Below are 26,287 nucleotides of genomic sequence, written 5' to 3' on the forward strand. Positions count from 1 at the left end.
GTGCTGTTAAAAATATATAAATTAAGTAAATACGTACAGTAGTAACATATTTTATATATTTATGTAAGCAAATATTACATAAAAGTTTTCACCAATTAAAAACTTCCATGTTGTAATGAGCATTAATGAGGTAAAGTCTGATTCAGTAAGTAGATTCAGACTCTTTGATTCATGTTTTTGTTGCCTCTAATTCGGTAAGTTATGTATGATTCGGTCAAAACATGTTGCTGGATAACAAAATTCCCACATTTGCTCTGACACCCCCCACCCCTTTTTCATGTCCTTTTTCCACATATCATAACTTCCTCAATCGCAAGCACTTGCACTAGCCGTTGCTTTAACTCCCACCGCCATCCCTCCAGCTCTTCCTCCTCCGGCACCGGTCAGGTTTTTTCTGTTCTGACAAAGTTGATGGGTTTGATCATTCATGTCTCTCTATAAAAATCGATTTTTCCTATGCTTCAAATCGATTCTTCAATGTTCACCGGACCTTAATTCTTAACATGTGTTGGTTTATATACTACAGTTGCTTTTGATAATGTTGATGAAAGTTCAATTTTATCATGGGTTTGTTGTGATTGTTGCACATAGACCCTTGTGATTTTAACCCAACATGTATGAAATTTGATGTTTGTGTACATTTGTGTGTTCTAAACAATGAATTGTTCAAAATGACATGTTTCGACTTTTAAACTCAAATTGGTTTTTGTGAAATTGTAGATTAGTGAAAGATGAAATTGAGTTCCTGATCCCTATGATGACAAAGTTTTTTTGACCAAGCTTTTTCACCCAAATCCTAAGAGCATTAGGTATGGGTCACATTATAACACCAAGTTCATATGCCACTTCATCTATAACACCAAGGGAGAAATGGTGTTCCCCATGTTATAACATGTTAAGAAGTAGAGAGAGAAATAAAGAAAATGATTTGATTGGTTGATAAAGGCCACAACCAATTAAACTTCCCGTTGCATCTTGTGCTCCTCACAACAAGATATGCCATAACATCCTCTTAACAAGGAGGGGTGGTGTTCATCTTGTTATGACTAGGTTATAAGGTGCCACATCAGTAAAAATAACACTTCTCGTTGCCCATACCGTATGCTCTAAGTTGTTGATAATCATCAAAAGTCCTAATGGCTACAGATACTACACCAAGGTTATTTTTGTCAGTTTAACTTGATTTTCCACAAATGTTTGATGGTGTTAAGGTGAATTGTGTTGATACAATGGGTTGTGCAGGTGATTCACTTTTATAGGACGAGTCCACAAAACTTCAAGATTCTTCATTCGATGTTATAATAGTAACCTGTTTTGGTAGTGCGTTTAGTAGTGCAAAATAGATAAAGGATGGTAGCTTGTTTTGATGGTTTTTTGGTATATATTATTATCATTTTAAGCAGAATAATAAAATGGACATTTTCATCATATGGTTTCATTCATAAGCATAGTCATTCAGATATGAATGATCAGCAACTATCAAACACCCCCAACTTAAAGCCATTAGACAAGACAAAACAGACCAACTTATCAAATCAATGATTTCATAAATAACATCTTTAATAAAATTGTAGGCATTAAAATACATTTAAGGGTTTGCCATAATTTAGGAAGGAAGTGAATCATCTTTTTGTTAATTTCAATGTTTGAAATGGTAGCCAACAACCAAAGCTTTTCAAAATGTATACTTATAACAGGTGTGATTTGGTTTGTTGTGTCTCCACATGATGGGATCGATGTGGCAATCCTATTCAATAAATAATTATGTTGTATGTGACGAAGAGGAACTCAACAGAACTGTGGGTTTAGGCATGTTCTTCATCCCTTCAAGAAATAATGCATGCATGCTGAAGGGGGCCCGGCCTATGGTTGCTCCATTTTTATTAGTTTATAGATCTAAATATTATTAATGATCCTTGATTAGATTTAAACATAAAGAAAGCAACATTCAATGCACTTAACTTAGTTAGCTTTGTTTCTTATGTGGCTGGGGTTTTAATTTTAATTATCAGGGTTTAGTATAATAAGATATACAGTACCTGCTTCTCCCAAACCATTGCAACATTGTCTACCTGCAAAACCAAAACAACCAAAAGCAAAAATTTAATACCGGACTTAAATACATTGCTTCAATCAAAGATTTATGCAACCTAAAAGATTGATCAAACATATATAAATTTGTACCCAATCCAATTATAGCAATGTCATCCAAACATAAAAGCAACTTTCATTGCAATAATTGGATAGATGCTTCAAAGTAGAATATCTTCATAAGAATAGAGAAAAAAAATACTGAAAGTACAATGTTATAATTGGGTAGCTTTCTCAATAAGGAAAAAGAGTAAATTACACGAATGGTCCCTATGGTTTAGGGTAATTTACGCGTTTGGTCCCTAACTTATTTTTTTAACTCGGAAGGTCCCTATTGTTTGTTTTTGTTACACGCTTGGTCCCTATCTTACCTAAAAAAACTATTTTGCCCTTGATTTTTTTAAAATATTTAAATAAACACACCCCAACCCCAACCCCCCTCACCTTACCTTACTTATCCCAAAAAAAAATTCTATTTAAATAATAGTATTTTTAGGTAAGACATTGACCAATCGCATAACAAAAACAAACAATAGGGACTTTCCGAGTTAAAAAAAATTAGTTAGGGACCAAACGCGCAAATCACCCCAAACCATAGGGACCATTCATGTAATTTACTCAAGAAAAAAAAGAAATGAAAGTAGTGCTATAAGGAAAAAAAAAATAAAGGAAAGTCTTGCATTTAGCCCTTAAAGTCGCTACTAAAGGGTTATATGAGGAGCCTAGGTGAAGAAGGGGCAGAAAGTAACCAAATTTTATGCAGTAAAGGAATTGTTTTAACAAATAAAATTATCAACTGACACAATATTCTATAGCAGAAGACGATAAAAGTCAACCTAATGAAAGCATGTACTCTTCACACTAAGCAAAACAATGTTGATTGTAAGAGCTCCCCTACTCTGTTTTATAAGAACAAAGGCCAAAGACATAGCTATCTATTCTATAGGAAAAATATATGTAGCACTCCCTAATAAACTAAAAGCTGTTTAACAAAGGAAACCTCCAAATTCCAATAGGATTAGGACATGGAGAACTTGATCCTTTGACTTAAATGAAATCATATTCAAAGTTATTGCTTTCAAATGAAAAACCATAGCACATGTTTGGTTCGTGGATTTTGCAATTGCAGGGATTCAATTCCATCAGATTCCTTCAAATTCCATCTTTGATTGATTTCACCATTCCTAGGGCTGGGTGGAAGGAGTTCAAATTCATTTATTCTTCCTTTTTTATTAAAAGACGGAAATTCCCCTACATATTCCGTAACTATTAAGCCTAATTATAAATAAAAATCTATTTTTATTACTATTAAGTTTCACTCCATTTCCTACCAACTGACCACTTGAAATATTACAATTCCTTCAGATTCCAATTCCCTTCCTTCCAAAACCAAACACCCTCTTAAATCTTAGAAGCTAACCTTGCAACTCATACAGATTACCTTTGGCTGTATAACCAGAAGTGTTTTCATTATTTCCTCCAGTGGCGATTGGAGATAAGCTGACCACATCCAAAAGCAACAACCTTACTCCATCTCTCATGTGCTTTAAACTTGTCAGAATGTTATCCAAACATCAGAATCATTTGTGTCATCTAATATAATATCACAAGTGAAGTGATGAAGCATCACACTTCCAGATAATATAGGGACCTAATGTAGAAACCATGACATTGTCCAAGTGTATCTAAAAGGCCAAATCTTTGCCAGATAACTCCACTGGCATGAGCAAATTAGGCATATTATTTCATTTTCAAAAAAACCACCAAACTGCAGCAACAAGGTAATCAACAGGTGGGGTGGGGGGTTGATGATGGGAACTCTAGTAAGATCGGAAAGACGATTTTCTTGTAATGTGATAGAAAATAAAGCATATAAAAATTAGCAACCTAATCAGCTCTAAAAGATTCTAAAGATGCATATAAAATTAACAACCCAATCAACCCTAAGAGATTTAAAATGAGCGCATACCTAACAGAGCAAATCATCCAAATAAACAAATAATATATAAATAGGGTAGCTAAAAAATTATGTACACATAAATGAGAACCTATTTTACCCACAAAACTGAGACAGAGTACTTGCCTATATGAGAACTCACCCCATGTGAGATGCCCAGTCCACCTCCCTTCCTCCAGATGTGCATGCTGATGAGAAGAAGATCCCCTGAGCTCTGAAGCATTACATTCAGGTGAAATAAGAACCAAAACAAGATACACAAGATTCTTCAATGTTCACTCCCTTCTGCTTCAGAGTGTTTTCCAAAGTCTCTTCAAATTGCTTCACTTCACATGATTTATAACTCAAGAAACCAACCAACCTCAACATGCCAATAAACAAATTTTGGAGACATATACACCAACAATCCTCCTCTCCTAGTTTCAAACACTTGACATACACAGTGGAAACCTAAAAGTGACTCGTTGCACCATACTTCTACAAAGCTTCTCCACTAACTTGAAAAACACTGATGCCATTCAGCACCTAATGAGTAATGACACACCTCACAATACCACTCATATGGCCTCTCAATGTTCATGGGATGTCAAATCACTATTAACAGAACATGAATCCAATTAATTTACTAAAAAAGATCAAAACAGCCAAACTATCAAGTCCCTTATTACCACACTCATCATCCTTAAATGGATATCACCACATCTGTCTCAAAAAGATGCGCGTATAGGTCAAATCATGCATTATGAAACTACATCTTACCTCTACAGTGATGTCCTAAAGAGCTATCTTAAAGAAGGTAGACTGTAAAGTGGCAGTCTTCCAGACTTCTACCACCTCAAAAAAATACAAAACTCGTAATGCCTTCAAGTTGCTATGCATTGCTTCGATACTTAGACCTCTATCTTCTAAGGTATATGATATTAAATGTTTATATTCCAATTTCCAACTCAACACAAAGCTTTTGTCTAGTCAGTATGCAGAGATGATAACTTTCATCCAATACAAGTAATTCTCTTCTTCTGCACCACCAAACTGATACTTACTACACTCAGAGCTGAAACAGTTAACTTTGGATATGTAACAACGATGAACCATTCAGTCCAGTTAGCTTTAACTATGTGGTGATGCAATTTAAAATAAGAGGATCACAAATGGAAGGGAGAAATTTTGAATATAAATAAAAACAGACACAGCTTAATAATTTCTAAATTATAATACTTTACTATGAGTCTATGATGTAAATGATAGCCACAAGAGAGACCCATTGTTGCATTTTGTGGTTAAATTAAGCAACTCAAGATTCCTATTTCACATAACAAAGATGGCTAATGAGATCAAACAAAGGATTACCGATGTAAACACAAACTGAGAAGAACCATACACTTCTACCCTCTCCATAACAGATAGCCATGATAACTGAGGGCAGATGGGACATTTGTCACATTTCAACTTGTAAAATAAACCATTTGCATTTCAGCGACGTGTCATTCGGGATTTTTCCACCTCTGCCCATGGTGTAGAGCTTGAGCCATACAATGGAACATTGTCACCAGCACCCTGAGGGCATTGAGTAAACTTAATCAAGCAAATGAAAGTTGAAATTTGAAATTACATGTGTGGTGATCAGATGGATATGTAAGACTTTGAATGATGTAGCAAACCTACCATTGGACGCCCATATCCATCACCATAAGCACGAGAATAATTGCCTTCAGAATTGCCATAATTCATCCTGTATGATCCACCTAAACAACCAAGTATCAGATAATAGTGAGAAACACTATAAGAAAGTAGAGATAACTAAGTATATACCAGCACCCCATGATCTAGAATCAGAATTTGTAAGTTCTGCCCGAAGCTTTTCAACCTCACGAGCCATGGAAACCAAATTCTTTTCCATTGATTGTTTTTGATCCATCAACTCAGCACTTGCCTTCTTCTCATAATCAATAGCAACTCTACAGGAGGGATCACAATAGTTAAAAAGATCCCATCTTTTAATACATACAAGACATTTACAACAATAACAGGGATGTCAATTGTCAATTGTCAATTGCCAAACCTAGCATGCATAAGCTCCTTGTGTAGTCCCTCAACCTCTGCTCTTAAAGCTGGAAGTTGCTTGTTTTCAGCTTGCAGTTTTGCAAGGTCTTTTGAGAGAGTCTGAACTTGACCAGATAGATCATGCCTAATGGAATTAAGTCTCTCTACTTCACCACGGAGTTGTGCAGCTTCTTTTTTCAGAGGTTCAGTGGCACGAAGATCAGCTTCAAGCTTCAGCCCCCTCTCAATTAGCTGTCTTGAATGCATTTCATTTTCTGCTTGAATGTCAGAAATTGCAATGTTCATTCGCCTAAGTTCTTCTCTTGCAGCACCTAACTCTTGTTGCAGAGCAATGCGATCATCAACTAATCTTCGATTTTCACCCAAAAGTCTACGGATTTCATGGTGTTGTATTTCAAGTTCTTCTTCCAACATAATGGGATGAGGTGGCATGGGTCGAGACATAGGAACACGAGAAGGAGGCCCTTCTGGGGGATACCCACGATGATTCTCACGAGGATATCGGTTTCTCCCAGCCATTTATGCTGACCATGATGGAGGGAAAAAACGCATAACTCAATACAAGTCGTGAAGTATAAAAGGTATTGATAGAATATACACCAACTAAGAGATATAAATGCAACGATGTAAATGATTCAAGAATATCAGCTGGTGGATGTTCTAGCAGTCAATGTTAATAAGGAACTTCTTTCCAGAATCAGCAACAAGTAATCAGTTTAAGGGGAAAACTTATCTATACTGTGTTACAAAACGAAAATGCATCTCAAATTCAATTTATATATCCACTGCATAACGAAAACACGGCTATGATATTTCCCAATTAAAACCAATGAATAAATCAGATGATGAACCAAACTATTATAAAATCCAACACAGCTACAACTACATAATAGATCTGTTTATGTCCTCCAGAACAGAGGTAAATCGACATTTACCGCAAAGAAAACCAATAAATACAGTTACTTTGCCCAAGCTAGCACGAAAATCGATCGTTTACAGATATCGAATGTAAAACCCTAGTACGAATGAAAAGAACATGTGATACGTAGCAAGATGAATTATCTATGGGACAAAATCTGAAAACAGTAATAAGACTGTGAATCAAACCTTCTTGAAGGTGATGGAAGCGCCGATCGGCGTTTAGATATTTACTGAGATATTTGCGTTGCGGTTTCTAGCTTCTGCTTGCGAAGAAGGCTCGTAAGTCGTAGGTTCCAAAAGGCCGTGATGCGAGTTCGACAAAAAAAATATCTATTTTTCTCAAAAAAAGAAAAGAAAAATATGTTGGACTTACCTACAAAGATTTTCTTTAAGAAAAAAAGATGATGACAAAGAGGGCACAATTGTTATTGTTAACTAAATAATAAAATAAAAGAGCAAATTATATTTTACTGTTATGTAATTTTTTTAACCAAACGTTTGTAGCGGAGTCAGTAGAAATGTGTCATTCAGCCATAAAGCTATACGAATGCATAGTAATATCATTTACGTAAAGGTGTGTTAACATTTTCCAAAAAATCAAGTCACTAGCTTCTTATAAGACATAGAAAATGGTGTTCAATGGTAATTTGCTTGTGAGTTTGGGAAGAAAAAGAGAGATAGAAGGGAGAAGAAAAGTGAGAAATAGAGATGAAGAAAAGTGAGAGATTGTGAGTGTCCATAGTTGGAGTTACAAGCATTTAAATCTTACTAAAAACAAAATATGTAATTTAATAGTAAAATATAGTGTATGTTTACCGTTGAAAAAAAAATAATTATATCCAAATTTTTTTCAATTTTAACATTGATCAAAAATATTGTTTTCACTCATTTCATCATTAAGTCATCTAAATGATTAATTTGTCATTTTTATATTTTTATTCTCTTACTTCTTTGAGATAATATTAACTGAAATTGGTCCTTCTACTCTATCCACCACCTCCACCCAAATCTCTAACGATGTTATTTAGTTCTTAAGGATCAAAAATCATTATATAAGCATTATTTTACAAAGACGGAATATGACTAAATATTGTCAATCAATTACACATAGTTACATACTATTAATGATGTTATTATCATTATTTTGTGTCATATCAAACACGTTGCTAGACTTAGCACTATACATGCATTATACACTTATATGACATACAATTATTATATATGACATATTAATATTACATATGACTTATTCCACTACATTATTGTTTTTGACATACAGTGGTAATACACATGTGGTGAATGTTTCCCCACTTCCACTCAAATGTCTGACACGAAACGTCTCTTTAATAGGGGCAACACATATTCCGCTTGAAAACCACAAACAAGATAATAATATATAGAGATACACAAACATTTACCTTTTTCTATAGTTTTACAACTTTCTCTTACTCTTTTATTGCAAAGTTGCACACAATCATCGAGCTCCTATCATGGAGATAGTTTCAAATTGTGAACCATAACCAATGGCGAATCCACCATGGAGCCTGGGTATTCCAGGAGTCCGCTAAAAAAAATTTAGTACTATTTATTTTTCAGAAATTTTTTTTTATATTGACGTTAAACCCCAAAAAATAATTTAGGTTACCCTAAATTTTTTCATGTTTTTTCTAAATGGTAAATCCATATACAAACTAGTCCATGAAGTATTGCCAAGTGTCCACGTAAAATTAGTTTAATTATCAATTAACACAAATTTTAGCCCAATACACAATTAAACTCGGAAATAAGAAATCTATCGACACTGACGCGCGACTTCGCTTCTCCCCTGCGACGCATGTTCTCGGTGTTGCTGCCCTTCCTTCTTCTGCCGGCGATTGGTCATCGGCGATGGGTGTTTTCCGGCGAAATCCCACGGTGTCCGGTGGTGAGTGATTATTGATCAAAGTAGTGCTACAGTGAAGCAAGTAAGTAGAAATTTTGTGATTAGTTAATTGAAATTCAATTTCTTGTCATCATGTTGAAAAAAAATTAAAATCACTGATTAGGATTGTTAAATTATGGACTTAGGGTTAATAATTAGTGATTATTTGTTGTGGAAGAAGTGAAGATGTGAACTTTAAAATGTAACTTTGTTATGAAACTTTAACTTTTTATCTAATGAAATTGCGGGGTTTTTTTTCTTATTGTATATTACACAATTTTTTTTCCGAGATACCCCTTTACTAAAACTCTTGCTCATGGCTTATGCACCAGCCTTGTATGTACACTCGTAAAAGTAAGTCAAGTCATCATTTAATGGAATATACTATTATCAAAATTAGATTGTATTTTTTTTTAACGGGAGCTAGCAGGTGACGGTAAAGGTACCTCTACATTTCGAACCTCGGGAGAGAAGGACGTTGATCGAGCTTTTCCATGCCTAGTCCCAGTTTCGGTTAAAGACCCAAAACGGGCTACAGATCTATACTAATGAAGTTTTTATGTGAGAAAGTCAAGTCAGGAAGTCCTTCTCTCATTTTGGTGCTTGTAAGATAAGACCAGTAGATATAGAATTGAATATATTATTATATAGAATAATATCTAGAAAAATGAAGTGAAGCAAGCGGCCCTTTCGCGACTCAAACTGCCGGTACGCTTTCCGGCTCGCAACCGATCAAACGGGCGGAGGCTCTCTATTTGCTTGCAATGCCGGCTCTTCGCCTTTAGTTAGAAGTAGAAGTAGAGGGCGCCGTTTGCCCCACATTTCAGAAAAAGTAAAAAAGTACGGGAAAGCTTTCAGGCTTACTGCTCTACTGGTTTCAAGCAAGACCTGGCCTCTCCAGCTTATTCATTAGGGCGAAGAGGACTAACTAGCTGTTGACAGGAGATGCAGGCAAGGAAGTCACTAGAGAGGTGAAAAAGACATACATAATGTAAAGACATTCCTGGTAGTTCTTGACTGACTGCTATTAGTATGAATGATCTTTCTTTATCTCCATAAATGGAAGATTCATGAATGAAATCATAGATTAACCAAGACGATTTAAAGAAAATTGTGGCCTAGTCAACAAGCTTCTCAACTTCCTTTCATCTGCTTATACAAGAAAGGCCTAAACAGAGCCCTGGAAGAGGCATCTACTTCTGATCTAAAGACGGATTTAGAATCTGAGGTAGTTGTTGTGAGGCATAGAACTAACCTTAAGAGGCAGTATGAGACCTATCTCTCACTCTATCGACGAATATATTAAAAAACACAAAATGAAAAGAACTAGCAAGAAGCTAGTCAACAAGCTTCTCAACTTCCTTTCATCTGCTTATACGAGAAAGGCCTAAACAGAGCCCTGGAAGAGGCATCTACTTCTGATCTAAAGACGGATTTAGAATCTGAGGTAGTTGTTGTGAGGCATAGAACTAACCTTAAGAGGCAGTATGAGACCTATCTCTCACTCTATCGACGAATATATTAAAAAACACAAAATGAAAAAGAACTAGCAAGAAGCTAGCAACAAAAACAAATTAAGGCATGATTGGGTTTTGTAACCATGAAACCCAAAATCTTAGCCTTAGAGTTTTGAAATGTAAACTAACCAAAAGAAGCTTCTACAATAGAATCAAATAATAAATCCTTTTTTGGCTTTAGGATGAGAAAAAATTAAGTCATTCTGATAGGTCCATAGCACCCAAATATTGACCAAAAAAATAGAGTTAATAATCACTCGTTTCATTCTCGCAACCGGTCTAGAATCCACCCACTCCATCATTTCCCCCAAAGAAGTAAAGAAGGGAATATCCACGTCAACCCATAAGACAATACATCTCCATGACTGTTTGGCAACCTTGTAATGAAGAAAAATATGATTGATATTCTCTTGAGCGGTAAGGCACATCGAACAAAGGACGGAGTCCAAATCAACTCCCCTTTCCACCAACTTCAACCTAACAGGAATCATGTCTAGCAAAACACGCCAAAAGAAAATATTTTTTTTTTTTGGAGAAACCGATTCCACCTAGTCGGCCTTAAACCCAAAGGCAACCTCTCATTATCAATTTTTCTTCTAGTCGACCTCACTAAAAACAAGCCTGAGGCGTCCATATCCCATTCCCATTTTCAGGAGAGGAATGAATGTGAACATCCGAGAAAACATCCAACAAATCACAAAATTATATTGTTTTAACAACCGATCAATCATTCTCCGCTATTACCACCACCCTTGACAACACAGTGTTATCATTTGCGGCGGTATATAACAAACAATATCTATAGAAGGTTTTACATCCTCGTTGTCAAGTAGCTAAATATGATTTGATAATCAACTCGACATAACTTTCTAGCCACCAAATAATCTAACCTATAAATGTTTATACTTGACGCCAACATATCTAATAAATATCCAATAATTCTAATGTTATATGGTCCAAATCATCTTTAACTTTCACTCATGTCCCTCCACTACCAAGAAATATCAATGCATGTCTCGTCTTGTGAAAAAACAAACGATTATAAGAACAATATAATATAATATTGAAATACCATCAATCAAAACATAATGCAAAATCTACCCTAATAAATGAAAATGTTATTGTCACTTGTCATTCTCTCATTTAATTGGTCACATGTCATTTTGTCATAATTTTGAGATATATTAATTTTCCACTTGTCATTACTTCATTATTCATTTCCAATATATCAATAATTAGTTTTCATAAATTAAACCTACCATAATGACTATTAATTTCAAATTTCAAATTTGAAATTTCAATTTCAATTTCAAATAAATATACACTTTTAACCTTTGTATTTAACATTTTGTTATAATAACATGTTTAGTACACAGGTCTGACAATTAAACACATAATTTTAGTTAATTTATTTTTTGCATGTTTTTTTTGTCATAATTTTCACTTATATTTCAAATTCAAATAAACTTCTCATTTAATCACTCCTATTTAACATTATGTTTTAATCAACCCGTATAATATACGGGTCTCACAACTAGTGATAATCAAAACATAATGCAAAATGGTAAAAGATTGAAAGATTGCTACAAATTTCTCAAGATATCGTTCGCATGGTATTCTCGAAACCTAAATAGGTAGTATTCTAGGTAGTATTTGTTGGCTTTGATGGAAAACTAACTTCGCAAAATTAGTAAATATTGCAAAGATATGTTTTGATGAGAGAAAAAAATAACAATAAAAACTTACATAACATGCTAAATAAAAACTCACATTCAACCTACTATGGATCAAACTCAAACACTCTTCCTCCAAACACAAACACATCTCATCCTATCGGTTTTGCACAATATAAGGCGTACACGAACATCCTCAACTCGCAAAGCTCACTACAAGTACCATTTTCCGACAAGTTTGTTAATCTCACTACAATTTCCTATACAAAACATTTTCAACACATTTTCTTTCATGCCACAAACACCACCCACTCAACAAACGTTTCCCGAGACGCAAGCCGGGGGTAGTCGGAAACCAACGACCAAGAAATAGAGAGCAAGAAGGAAAGGGAAAGAGGTCGCGGTGGAGCAATCGGAAGAAAAACCTCCAACATGGTGGACACCGGAGAAAGAGTATGCGTTGGCAGTGTCATGGTGCGAGACATCAAAAAACTCAACTAAGGGAAACAATATAAGAAAAGTTGTTTTTTGGGAAGTTGTGATCGGCAAATTTCGCGCAATTTTGAAGAAGGATGACACATATCGCAATCGCGATATGTTGAGTGGCAAGTGGACTCAAATCAGTAAGAAATGCAGCAAGTTCAATTCCATCTACAACAAACTTTCCTCGCACAAGCAAAGTTTTTGATGTTTTTAAAGCGGCGAGGGAGCAGTATCATGTCGAGACGAGTCACGTTTTCGAGCATGAAAAAATTTGGGAGATTATTAAGGACGGCCCAAAATGGTTTAAAACACCAATATCATCGGAACAACAATCCAAGAGGTCTCGTGGCTCGGGTTCGGTCGATGCTTCCGACGCATGCACAAATATCGACCTCAATGCCGACACTGATGAGCTCCCGGGCGACTTCAACGACATCGAAGAGATCTCCCGCCTCAACGACCAATAGGGCGCGACAAGGCAAAGCGGGCTCAACGATATGCGGTGGAAAGCAAAAGTAGACTTCGAGAACATGCGGAACTGAAACAAAGATTTGACGTCCACAACGACATCGCAATTAAAATATATGACATGCAACGTGAGCATTTTGAGTTCCTACATCAACAAGCCGAGGAAGATTAGGCAATTCTTCAAACTAGCAAAGATAATATGTCAGGACTATCGTTTTTTTTTTTTTTTTTTGCTTTGTAACATCATTTTTAGTTATTTAATGTTATTTTTAATTTAGGATTTAACTAAATTATATGTGTTTTTAATTTATATGTTTTTTGTAAATATTATGACAAATAAAAAAACAAATTGGAAAAATATTTGGTGTTGCACATTTTCATAGACTATGATAACGAGTTGGATATTTTAGATCTGATAGCATATAATAACATACTCCACACTAACCTTAGCACCAAACATTAAATGACTTAATAATTACTTTGTTGAAATAAGCCTCCCCTTTTCGTCATTTTTTGTTATCAAACCAATTTGAAAGTCCATATTTGTATAACCATCCTTCATTTCTTACTCGTTCATACAAAATTCTACATTCATATTTCAAATGCATGAAAAACCACTTTGTTACACAAACGGGTAAAAATGTGAAACAACCTCCATTTAACCCTTTCTGACTCGTCAATAAAAAAATTACTGACGCTTATATATGTTATTTGGTCATGTTTACTTTAATAACTTTGTTGTTATTAATGTTTTTTTATCGATAAACGGTCGTAGTTGGGATATCTAGATTCTAGAGCATTTGACCAACTGTCAGGTACTCCAACCAAAGAAAAACAAATTACAATTAGAATTTTCATAAAATGGATTAAGTGCCTAATAAGCTACAAATACCAGGAATGAAAAAGACAAACAAGCATATAATCAAAAAGTTCCACACGCCAAGTTCAACTGTACTCCTAATAGAGTTCAAATAACTGCAAGATAAAAAAAATAAAAAATAAAAAAAAAAAAAGGACGATAACACCCACCCGGTTACAATGAAAAGACAAGAATACCCATTGTGTGATTTTTCTTGCTCCTCAGTTCCAAGACGAGCGACCACCGCCATAACCCCGCCCACGATCACGGTCACGAAAACCACCATGGCCTATATAAATCAAACATCAAAGCTTCAAAAACAAAACCAAAGGGCAAATCAGTCATTTTTTGGAAAAATAAAACCCAGACAAACCAACCTGATGGTGGAGGAGGTGCACCCCGCCCCATTGCCGCTAAATCAGGGTTGACTTTCTGACCGGCCTCCTGAAGTATGGCAATTAGTTCCTTAGCAAACCGAGCATTTGCTGCTGTAAAAAAAGTGTATGCTGTCCCTTTAGCCCCGGCTCTTCCTGTTCTTCCAATCCTATGAACATAATCTTCCAAAGAACCCGGGAAATCATAATTTATCACATATTTCACGTCCTTCACATCTGCATTTTCATTTTTATAAATATTAAACAATCAACAATATGAATCATTAATTATATAATAATTAGTTGAGAAATTAAACGTACCTAAGCCACGAGCTGCAACGTCTGTAGCTGTCATTATTGGACTTTTACCAGCTTTGAATTCGGATAAAACCCAATCTCTTTCTGCTTGACTTTTATCTCCATGAATTGATAAAGCGGGCCACCCATCCATTCTGAGCTGGCGGGTGATTTGGTCACACCCTTTTTTCGTGTCCATAAAAATTAGAATTCTACTCCCATCCATGATATCATCCAGCAGTTTCACCAATCTGAAAAGATTGATCAAATTTTATTATTTAAAAGCATCTAAAAAGTTGAAAATAAAAAATCATCCATAAAAATGATCTGCTTACTTGTTATACTTTTGATTCTCGGTAACAATATCCACATGTTGTTGAATCGAATGGTTAGCTTTTAAGTCTTGTGAACCAATCACCACCTGTACAAATTTCAAATGTCCATAAAATTTTTAAAAAAAAATGGATTAAATATGAACATATGGTGAAAATAGAAAAAAAGTAATTACTTTGTATGGGTTGTAAAGAAACTGTCTTGCAAGTTGCTCAACTTCCTTTGGCCATGTAGCACTCCAATACAAGGTTTGACGATCTGGTCGAATCTGCATATATACAAAAACCCATAAGAAATTAAAAATATATATATATTTTAGTTTTCTCTTAATATAAAAGGAAGATTAAAAACTAATAATCACAATTCACAAACCTGTGAAACAATTTTTTTCATTTGAGGTTCAAAACCCATGTCAAGCATCCTATCTGCCTCATCCAACACAAGGTAAGTCACCCTCCTCAGGTTTGTATGATGAGACTCCAACATATCAATCAATCTTCCAGGTGTAGCAATGATAATCTCAACACCTAAAAGAAAAGATTTTTAAAAAAAAATGATGATGAAACATGTGATTTAGGCACAACAAAGATAGATAGATATAATGCTGGAAAATGTTGAATAAGCTGAAGAAGCATTAGGATATACCCGATCCATAGTAGTAAAGTCATCTTTGAGCTTATCACCACCTACCTTTCTGTAAATCACGAACTTGAGGACCCTTTGGAACCCCACCATAAATGCAGGTATTCTTAATCTTTGAAGATGCGCCAAATTTAGTTGCTTCTTGTTGTATTTGAACAGCAAGTTCACGAGTTGGAGCTAAAACTAACACAATCGGTCCATCTCCTGGAGCTGAAAAAGAGTAAATATATTAGACTGATGAAATGGATTGGATGCTGAAAAAACTTGAATTTAAAAGGTTGAAAAGAAGAGAAAACTGCATACATAAGATTGGTTGAGCATTAACATGCACAATAGCAGGCAATAGATAAGCAAGAGTCTTTCCAGATCCTGTTTCAGCAATTCCAATGAGATCACGACCCTTTAAAGCCATTGGCCATCCTTGAGCTTGAATTGCAGTAGGCTCTGTGAAGCCTGCTTTCACGATTTCTTGCATAACATAATCTGTGATATACAAAGGATCATTGAAACTAATTAACAATTATAATTTATAAACCCTCTGAGAATGCAATAACGATTCACCATGCATTCAAGCATCTTCGGTTTTTACCTGGAAATCTTGCATCGCTGAATGTTTTAACAGGCTTAGGAACATCACGACCTTCAACAGTGATTTCTCTTCGTGTCCTGTATTCTTCTACCTCGCTTTCAGACATTTTAGCAACAGCTGGAGACTCCACGTAGAAGTTCTTTTCGAAAGGAGTCAACCCTTCCAAATCCACCTTGCGCTGAGTGTCAGAACTTTCATGGTCCCTTTTGCTAGATGAAGAATTATACCCGCCAAGACCAGAACCTCCGCTGAACCCTGAATCACTGAACAAACCAAGAAGAACTTGGGTCAGGAGCATTTTGCTTCACCAATAGAAACCCCAAGCTAATAAAATTCAACCTCAATATGAAACCCTAGATACGGGGTTCAAACCCTAAATAACATAAATCAACCTATGGCATAATACTCGGAATTCAGAAACCCTAGATGTATAAACCACGCTTCGTGAACCCCATAGGAACAGATAAGGAACTAATAATCCATGTGCACTGAAAGACGAATATGAAACAAGGGTTTACCTTCTGCGGTCGCGATATGAAGCGGGATCGCCGGAACGGCTGTCATAACGACTCATTTTGTGTTTGTGCACGCTGCGAGGAGGTGATGATGGAGATTGGTTGTATCAAGGCCAACAGAAAGTTTTGAAACTTCAGTTAACGTGAAAATTTTGTGAAATAATGGCGGAATTGTAGCTAGCCGCGGTAAAAAAATCTTCGCTCTCAACCTCACCGCCTGGTTTTGTTGTTGGTCTGCTCGATTGTTGTGGCTGCTCGTGTATTTCTGGTGGTGAATAGGCTGAATGCAATCCCTACGCCGGGCTAGGGTACATTCACGCAATCACGCTTTTGATATTATATTACCACAAAATGTGAAGTTAATTTTAGAGTAAGTTGGACTTTTTGTTCTCTGTGGTTTAACATCGATGTGTATTTTTAGTTCAATTCCTCAATTTTGATATGGCTTGATTTTATTGTTTTTAAATGTATTCGTGATCTTTGTGGCACTTATGTCTATGAATGACTAGAATGCTTATGTTTTGTCTTTGGTTTTATTTTTGTTGGTTTTATGGTTTATTTTAGAGGTGGCAAATCGGGTCATCATGTTGTAAGTCTTTATGTAACACGAACACGACACGATCTCGGTTCTTTTTAACTAACACGAAAACGAACCGATTAAAAAACAATAAACACAACACGACACGACAAAGATAACATGAAATAACAATTAATGTATTTAATTAATATTTATTCATACATAACACGACATACACGAAAAACATGACAAAAAATGTTAAATTTTGTCAATTTCGTGTCAAATTTTGAACACAAACACAACACGACGTCGTGTTTTTTGCACTTGACACGAACACGAATTCGAATTTCAATTTCATCTCAATTTCGTTTCGTGTCGTGACATCAATTGTCACTTTTAGTTTATTTCATTGTTTTAAATACTAAGTATAAGGTATAAAAGATTAACAATATTGACTAACACTCCCCATCACTTGAGCGAGAGGTTCACAAGTATTTAAACTATTTCGAAAATCAATAAATAACTTCATAGGAAGTCATTTTGTGAACATATCAACAAGTCAGTGAGTATAAGGAACATGTAACACGCATATCTTGGTTGAAGTTACCGATGATCGGAAGTTTTTTTTCTTCATTGAATGACTCTATATATAGAAAGTTGGATCTTAATAAAGTCTTTACTTCTCGAAGCCTTTTCATTATGTTTATTGTCAACTTTGCTATTTCTAACGTCTATTAATTTATCTATCTAATAAAAGATCACATCTAATTCTTGTGTCATATGATCAGCCTCGTCCCCAGTTTATTTTACCGCTTAAACTTTCTAAGTGAAATTCTTAAACTACCCTTTCATACTTATTTCGATGCTCAATATCCTCTAATTTCCGTCTTCTCTCTTTTGGAAACCAAATCACCATCTGATTCAAATTTCAAATACCCAATCCATAAGGTTAAATCCTAATGTGTTTCGTCCTCAACGATCTACAAAATTCTTCTGCCATGTTTTCTCAATCCAAAGCCTCAATTGAAGCTTAAAGGAAACTGTAACATCCAGAAAATCAAAGTATTTTTTTTTCAAAAACATCCCAATAACCATAGATGCTTACAAAACCATTGTCCAAAAGTGTTAATCAATAATTAGAGTGTCCCAAAATCCAAATAACATAAATCTGAAGGACGTGCATGATCACGCATTCGCCTTGCCACGGTCATCTGAAGTACCTGAAACAATAAACTAAAATTGTAAGCCAAAGCTTTGTGAGTTCCCCCAAAGTACCATCACACAAACATATAACTAAACATATAACGGGTCCACAACCTGTCGGTTGGATTACCCCCGGCCCACAACCTTTCAGTTGGAATGCCCCGGCCTACAATCTTTCGGTTGGATTGCCAATACATATTGGGTTCACAACCTCTTGGTTGGATTACTGATCGATGTCGTTGTATCAATCAATAATAAACCAACTAACCTACATAGATAAGGTAAGTCAGGTCAAATCCACAAGGAGGATGATGTCGACTTCTCTAAAGCTGAAAGGTATGGTGCGGTATTAACCTCCCTCCTCTCTCTCTCTCTTACATTCTTCCAGTTGCCTTGGTGATTGTGATCGATTAGAGGTATTACATTTGTGATACTAAGCTCTCAAGGTCAAGGATCTTCAAGCTTCAATTGATGCCTAGGGTCCCTTTATATAGGTGGGGAGTTAGGGTTTCAGTCAAACACTTATCCAGTTGCTTAGGCTCTAAGCAGCCCATAAGATCCTTTTGGAATCCCTTCATTGGAAGAATTCTTAAGGCCTTTGTACCTTCTCGCATCTTTCTTGATTTTATCTCTCTGTGACCTCGTGAGGTCGGGTGGGAACTTTCCCGTGACCATGAAGTTGCATATATCAACATACCAAGGTGGTGTTTGGATAGCAAACAAGTGCTCGTCCGAGAATGTGTCATGGATGGGAGTCGCATCTTCGGGTGGAACTATTCGGCTCAAATGATCGGCGACTAGGTTCTCTTTCCCGCTCTTATCTTTGATCTCAATATCGAACTCTTGCAAAAGCGGCATCCACCGTATTAACCTCGGATTCGAATCTTTCTTGGTAAGTAAGTGCTTTATGGCTGCATGGTCCGAATATATGATCACTTTAGTTCCAAGGAGGTATTGTCGGAACTTCTCTAGCGCAAAAACAATAGCGAGCAACTCTTTTTCTGTTGTGGTGTAGTTGCATTGTGCACCATCAAGGGTCTTTGATGCATAATAGATGACATGGTGTGCTCGATCCACCTTTTGACCCAATACTGCCCCTACAGTCGTGTTGCTCGCGTCACACATGATCTCAAACGGGAGATCCCAATTAGGTGGTTGGATGATTGGAGCAGAGGTGAGTAAATCCTTCAAACGATCGAAGGTATCCTTGCATGGCTAAGTGAACTCAAATTCAGCATCTTTTTGGAGTAGTTAACACATCGGCACTATAGTCTTTGAAAAATCTTTAATGAGCCGCCGATAGAAACCTGCATAGCCAAGAAACGAACGAACTTCCCGAACATTTGTCGGGTAAGGAAGACTTTTGATAACATCTATCTTGGCTTTGTCAACTTCCAAGCCTTTTCGGGACACAATATGTCCTAGAATCAATCCTTTGTCCACCATGAAATGACATTTTTCATAGTTAAGCACAAGATCTGTGTCAATGCACCTTTGCAAAATTTTTGTTAGATTGCTCAAACATTCATCAAAGGAGTTTCCATAGACTGTGAAGTCATCCACGAAAACTTCAATGATGTTTTCAACATATTCAGAAAAAATGGTCACCATGCATCTCTGAAATGTTGCGGGTGCATTTCATAGACCAAAAGGCATACACCTATAAGCAAATGTGCCAAAGGGACAAGTGAATGTGGTTTTCTCTTGGTCTTCCGGGCCTACCAAAATTTGATGAAAACCCGAGAAACCATCCAAGCAACAGTAATGAGATTTACCCGCCAATCTCTCTAGCATTTGGTCAATAAATGGCAAGGGAAAATGGTATTTTCTCGTTGAGGCATTCAATTTTCTATAGTCAATACAAACCCTCCACCCGTTTTGCACACGGGTTGGCACCAAATCTCCCTCTAAATTCTTGACAACTGTGACCCCGACTTTTTTCGGGACTACCTGAATGGAGCTCACCCATTTACTATCTGAGATAGGGTAAATCATACCTACATCCAAAAGCTTCATGATTTCTTTCTTTATCACCTCCATCATGGGTGGATTCAGTCTTCTCTGTGCCTCTCGAGTTGGTTTGAAGTCCTCCTCCATGAGGATCTTATGCATGCACAGGGAAGGGCTCAACCCTTTTATGTCAGCAATTGTCCACCCAATGGCTTTCTTATACTTTTTCAGCAAAGTCACCAACTCATCTTCTTCTGCAATGGACAGCTTGTTGGAGATAATGACAGGCAAATTCTTCTCTTCCCCAAGGTACGCATACTTCGAATGATCTGGAAGAGTCTTCAATTCTAGCTTAGGTGCCTGCACAACGGAAGGAAGAAGTTTTGTGTTAGAAATGGGTAATTTCACATTGCTATTATCATACCTCATTTTCTTCTTTTCTTCCATGCTCTCCACAATTTCCAGCAACTCTTCATCTAACTTGAAATTTTCTGCAATCTCTTTGACTGAATTGTTATCAAAATTCATGCTCAAAACTAACTCCAACAAATCATGGTTAGTCAACTCAAAACACTTTTCAGTCAAAGGTTGGATTATATCAACAAAATTTATGCAATGAACATCACTTGGGTACCTCGTTACTTCATAGATATTGAAGTTGATGACCTCCCCATCGAATTCCATGGACAATGTACCATTGTAGACATCAAATTTTGTTCTTGCTGTTTTCAAGAATGGTCTACCTAAAAGTATGGAACTAGAGGATGGATGGTCATCATCTCCCATATCAAGCACATAAAAATCTGTAGGAAAGACAAGCTCATTAACTTGCACCAAAACATCCTCTAATACATCTTTTAGGTGTACTATAGAACGGTTTGCAAGTTGGATGATTACCCCTGTTTTTGTTAAAGTGGCTATGCCAATAGATTTATAAACAGAATATGGTAAAACATTAATTGAAGCTCCTAAATCTAGCATAGCACGGGGGACATACAAGTTTCCCAATTTGCAAGGAACGGTGAAAACACCTGGATCCTTACACTTTGGGGGCATCCTTTTCTGCAAAACTGCAAAAACATTTTCACTCACTTTCACTGTCTCATTACCTCGTAGCTTCTTTTTAGATGTGCAAAGTTCCTTAAGGAACTTAGCATATCTAGGTACCTGTCTGATCGCATCTAAGAGAGGGATGTTGACTTCAACTTTCTGGAACATTGCCATGATTTCACTATCTTCTCTCTCTTTTTTGTTGTTGCTCAATCTTGATGGAAAAGGTGGTAGTGTGATCTTTGCTTCTTTCTCTTCAGGCTTCTTTTTCTCCACCATTTCTTCTTTCTTTTCATCCTTCTTTGGTGGTTCTTCTATCACCAACTCCTCTCTTTCTTCTTCGGGCATCTTTGGGCCGTCATATTTCTTTCCACTCCTCAAGTTAATTGCACAAGCATTGTGCTTTGGGTTCTTTTCAGTTTGAGGAGGTAGCTTTCCTTGATTCTCCATTTTGCTCACTGATTGAGCAAGTTGTGCCATTTGTTGCTCAAGATTCTTGATGCTTGCCTTGGTCTCTTGCTGAAAACTTTGGGTGCTGGTGGCAAGGCTTTTGACTGTGTCTTCTAAGGACATACTTAAGGATCTGGCTTGTAGAGGAAGAGGTTGTAGTTGCCTCGGTTGGTAATTTTGTTGTGGGAATGGAGGCCTTGCTTGGTAATGGGGTGGTGGTCTTTGTTGATAGCCCATGCTTTGGTTGTTGTTCCACCCTTGATTGCCTCGGGGCTGATCATAAGTTCTTTGATTATGACCGGAATAGCCTCCTATAACATTTGCTTCTTCATATTCTTCTTCTTGCAATTGAGGACACATATCAGTCGGGTGTCCCACTTGAGTGCAAATGCCACAGGGACGGGGTGTGGATTGCACACCTTTGTCCTTAGCAAAAATCGTTACCACCTTAGTCAACTCAGATAGTTGAGCTTTAATTTGAGGAGTGTGCACCTCTTTTACACCTCGAGGTGCATCTGTGTACCGATCTTCATCTTGACTAGTATGCTTTGAATCCTCTACAATGTTTTTTATGAGATCCCGAATCTCCATTGGGGTCTTCATTAAAAGATCCTCCACTTGAAGCATTAAGAAGTCTTCTTTCCTAAGGAGTCATGCCTTCAATGAAGTATTGAAGGATTTGATACTCACTAATACCATGCTTTGGGCAACGGGCACAAAGCTTTTTAAACCTCTCCCAATATGTATGAAAGGCTTCTCTCTTGTGTTGTTTGATCCCAATTATCTCTCTTATTAGGGCTGAGACTTTCATTTCTGGGAAATATTTGTCTAGGAAGAGGCGTTCAAGATCTACCCATGTGTTGACCATCCCCGGTGGAAGGTCATAAAGCCAATCTTTTGCTGAGTCTTGCACTACGAAGGGGAATGCCCTAAGCTTGATTTGGTCTTCAGTGACATTGTGTGGTTTCATGCCAACACACACAACATGGAACTCCGTGAGGAACTTTTGGGTATCTTCATTTTCTAAGCCTCTAAAGGTTGGGAGTAAGTGAATGAGACCGGATTTCAATTCAAGGTTTGTGGCTGCCGGATAGGTGATGCAAAGAGGTTGTTGAGTGACCTCTTGCCTCGCCCATTGGCGAAGGGTTTGTTCGGGTGGTGGATCTGGAGGTGGATTCCCTCCATGGTTATCTCCCATGGTATGAGTAGTGGTTGAAGTTTATGTGGGTGTAGTGTTTGGGTTGTGATGAGTAGGTGAAGAGGGTGGGGTGGTATTCCTGGATGAGGATGGTTGAGGTGCAGGTGATGGACTTTCTGTTTTGGATGCGGACACACTTGAGAGGGGAATATCATCCCAAATGTTAATGACCGGGGGATTGGATGATGAAGAAGTACCGGAAACCGGTTGCCTCTTACGAAGCTTGGCTTGCTTCCTTAACTTCTTTGCAGTCTTCTCTATCTCCGAGTCAATTGGCGGTGGTGTACCTGTACGAAAAGATCTAGGCATAAACAATTAGTAACACTGTGTCCCCGGCAACGGTGCCAATTTGTTAGGGGTGTCAAACCCAACAAATGAAGGGGTACAATAGACTCCAAATACACTGCTTTAATGCGCTGAAAAGTAGTACAAGGCAAGCAGGGTCGAACCACAGAGACACGGGACAAAAGTCTATACCTTTTTGCACAAGGTACTTTGGTCACAAATGGGGGTTTTGTTTGCAAAAGTCAAATAATGAAAATAACAATCTACTTTAAAAACATGCACAAAATAAAACAGATTTGTAAACAAATTATAAAAGTGCTTCCAGTTCTAGTTCTCAATGTTGTTGTTCAACTTGATTATGACTTGATGTAATTCATGATTGCTATTCTAAGTTGGTACTGAAAGATATTAACACGCTCTAACACCTCTCGCTTGCCAAATTATCTAACCAAAACACGCTCTTTGACTAGACCTAGCTTTACTAATTCAACCTAAACACGCTCTTAGATTGTATTGAAAAACTGCATTAAGTTTTGTACAAGCTTCCCAACAATGTTCATTTCTTTTCATACGCTCGAAAGTGTGAAAACATGTGATATATGTTTTACAATAAGAAAACTTATTGTTTGTTACCAATTATTAACTTAATAGAACGATTAGGTGCCCTAAAAGTTAATTAACTGCACAAAAATTCAATTCATGAAAGTGGCCAATCAAGCACAAATCAAATTCAAGGATTCTAGTTTAAAAAAAAAACATAATCACTAGAATAGAATCACAAATCCAACATCAAATCATATGCTTCAAGTCAAGCAATCAACATGTTTTGAATAAGAACTAGAAACTAGGGTATCTTAGCCACACATGGCTAAGAACAAATCAAACAAGAAAAATGATGGAATTGAAATGTTTAATGCTTACAAAAATGAAATCAAAATGTTTGCAATGATTAAGTCTTCTCAAAAGCTCCAAGAATTCTCCCAAAATTGCCCTAGATCGCCAGAAACTGCTCCCCAAAAACCGTTCTCTTTTCAAATGACGTTCTTCTGCTCTTTTAATTAAAGTTCACGTGCATACCAGATGGCCATGCGTTTTTGGCATGGCCATGCCTTTTGCCCATGTGTTTTTGGCATGGCCATTTGTCATGACCATGTGTTTTTGGCATGGCCCATGCTTTTTGCTAAAAATCAAATACATCTTCACTGTTGGCTCCATCTTCAGTCTAGCTTCACCACGCGTCATATTGCTCAAATATGAGATGATAAAGGACAAACACGACCCGTGTCAATGTGACAAGAACCGCATTTCAAACATAGTCCTTTTCTACGATGATAATGCAGCAATGACTCGGGTTATGTCTTCATGCTTTCCTCCATGGAATGACCGGTTCATCTTCTCTGCATGCTCCAAAGCTCCAGGAATCCAAGCTCCATGCATCCATGCATCCAAGCTCCATTTTCCATGCTCCATAATTCCTGCAAAATAAATCAAAAATAGTGAAGTACCAGACATTCTTATTAAAATATGCAACTACCCTAATAATCAACTAAATGCAAGAATTATGAAGTATAATGCTATAAAAAGACGGAAATAAACATGCAAAATAGGTGCATAAAATGCACCTATCAGCCTTATCCACAAGAATTCGTCCACCCTATCTTTAGGGTTTCCTCAACCTACTTTGCAACTATCCAATAATTAAAATATCAGTCCCCCAGGTTTAATCAATATCTTTTGATCACAAAATTAATTCCTAATTAATTCTTGACCAATATTAATTAAACAATATGATTTCTATTTTGATATAGTATTCATATAATATACTAATAAACCACATTTATCCTCTTTATCTATAATTCATCCAGTCAAGTTGCTTTGATGAAGGCAACCCAAAAGGACCATGCTACAACCGGGTCAAGTACATGTCAAATATAGTTATGGGCTTAGACAACTAATCCAACACCACCTTGGTTGTAGTTCCGATTGAATGATCATGGATTATTTGGGAATTGACCATAGTCGTGCACTTGATTGATTTCCTCTTGACTTTTCATGCACTCATCAACAATGTGTCCTGAATTTCCACAGCTTACACATATCTTCTATCCCTGCGAAAAAAACACACCTTTCTCTTTGCCTAGACTAGAGAGCAGTAAGTCAAATTATTTATTTAAAGAATTAATATCAGATTTGACTTCATTTTTCCAGTTTTTGTTTAGTCCAACTGAAGCAGCATATGAAACTGGGGTGTCTCGTTTCTTAGCTGAGTAATTGGTTTTTGAACCATGACTCAGCAGCTCCAAGAATCTTCAAACGTCTTCACTATCTTGCATCATAATAGTGCCGCTAGACGAGGCATTAATCATGGTTTGATTGGCAGTGTCGACTCCATCATAAAAGAAACATACAAATTGCCAACGAGGAAATTCATGATGGGGACATGAACGCAACAATTTCTTGAGGCATTCAAATGCATCATGAAATTCTTCATTGGGTTTTTGTGCAAAATCTTTTATCGCTTTTCTTATTTCCGTTGTTTTACTAGCAGGGTAAAACTATTGTAAATATTTAGTTTGTAATTGCTCCCAAGTAGTAATACTATGGGGGGCAAGAGAAGTGAACCAATACTTAGCTTTTTCTTTTAAAGTGAACATAAATAAGTGAAGTCTAAAGGAATCTCTATTAGTTCCTCGCGGAGTATTCGCGTTAGCAATTGCAAGGAACTCATAGAGGTGATTGTATGGATCATCAGTTCTATGGCCTCTAAAGACGGGTAAGACACTAATTAGATGTGGTCTTACTTCCGCATGATGCTCATTTCCTTCCACGAAGAGTATAGGTGAAGCATCATCATACTCTCCAGGCTGAAAATGAGATGTCACGGATTGTCTATTAGGTTGCTGAAAGTAAAGATGAAGGAATTGGTTACC

At 36.7% G+C, this 26,287-nt stretch overlaps 3 protein-coding genes and 1 non-coding gene across 8 annotated transcripts; 1 reads left to right on the forward strand and 3 right to left on the reverse strand.

The window, feature by feature from the left end:
• Window positions 1-1,527: 1,527 nt before the first annotated feature.
• LOC111900053 (protein FLX-like 3) lies at window positions 1,528-7,378 on the reverse strand. 5 transcript variants are annotated; one of them, XR_006189581.2, is made up of 8 exons: window positions 7,220-7,378; window positions 6,111-6,636; window positions 5,861-6,006; window positions 5,714-5,793; window positions 5,399-5,605; window positions 4,191-4,262; window positions 2,040-2,072; window positions 1,528-1,896 (listed from the first exon to the last, which is right to left on the reverse strand). XR_006189581.2 is itself a non-coding variant. In XM_023895926.3 (5 exons), the coding sequence occupies exons 2-5, from the start codon at window positions 6,629-6,631 to the stop codon at window positions 5,522-5,524; spliced, it is 831 nt and encodes a 276-aa protein (XP_023751694.1). In that variant the 5' UTR covers window positions 6,632-6,636; window positions 7,220-7,378; the 3' UTR covers window positions 5,199-5,521. The 5 variants fall into 5 exon arrangements, 1 of the variants encoding a protein (XP_023751694.1); XR_002853110.3 differs by lacking the exon at window positions 4,191-4,262; XR_006189580.2 differs by having other exon boundaries at window positions 1,528-2,072.
• A 6,553-nt stretch (window positions 7,379-13,931) lies between these two features.
• LOC111900052 (DEAD-box ATP-dependent RNA helicase 20) lies at window positions 13,932-17,051 on the reverse strand. The gene is made up of 11 exons (XM_042900369.2): window positions 16,708-17,051; window positions 16,190-16,452; window positions 15,904-16,083; window positions 15,649-15,810; window positions 15,331-15,485; window positions 15,134-15,226; window positions 14,961-15,046; window positions 14,650-14,876; window positions 14,332-14,565; window positions 14,152-14,243; window positions 13,932-14,070 (listed from the first exon to the last, which is right to left on the reverse strand). Exons 1-10 carry the CDS (start codon window positions 16,761-16,763, stop codon window positions 14,176-14,178), a joined length of 1,524 nt encoding a protein of 507 aa, XP_042756303.1. The 5' UTR covers window positions 16,764-17,051; the 3' UTR covers window positions 13,932-14,070; window positions 14,152-14,175.
• A 1,907-nt stretch (window positions 17,052-18,958) lies between these two features.
• Window positions 18,959-22,465, reverse strand: LOC128127127 (uncharacterized). Its single transcript, XM_052765498.1, has 3 exons — window positions 20,422-22,465; window positions 19,757-19,992; window positions 18,959-19,639 (listed from the first exon to the last, which is right to left on the reverse strand). The coding sequence occupies exons 1-3, from the start codon at window positions 22,463-22,465 to the stop codon at window positions 18,959-18,961; spliced, it is 2,961 nt and encodes a 986-aa protein (XP_052621458.1).
• A 3,316-nt stretch (window positions 22,466-25,781) lies between these two features.
• LOC111900107 (small nucleolar RNA R71) lies at window positions 25,782-25,888 on the forward strand. The gene has a single exon (XR_002853124.1). It is a non-coding gene; the product is annotated as a small nucleolar RNA R71 (small nucleolar RNA).
• Window positions 25,889-26,287: the final 399 nt, after the last annotated feature.

This window comes from Lactuca sativa, chromosome 1 (assembly GCF_002870075.4).
Source record: "Lactuca sativa cultivar Salinas chromosome 1, Lsat_Salinas_v11, whole genome shotgun sequence".
NCBI classification, from domain to species: domain Eukaryota; kingdom Viridiplantae; phylum Streptophyta; class Magnoliopsida; order Asterales; family Asteraceae; genus Lactuca; species Lactuca sativa.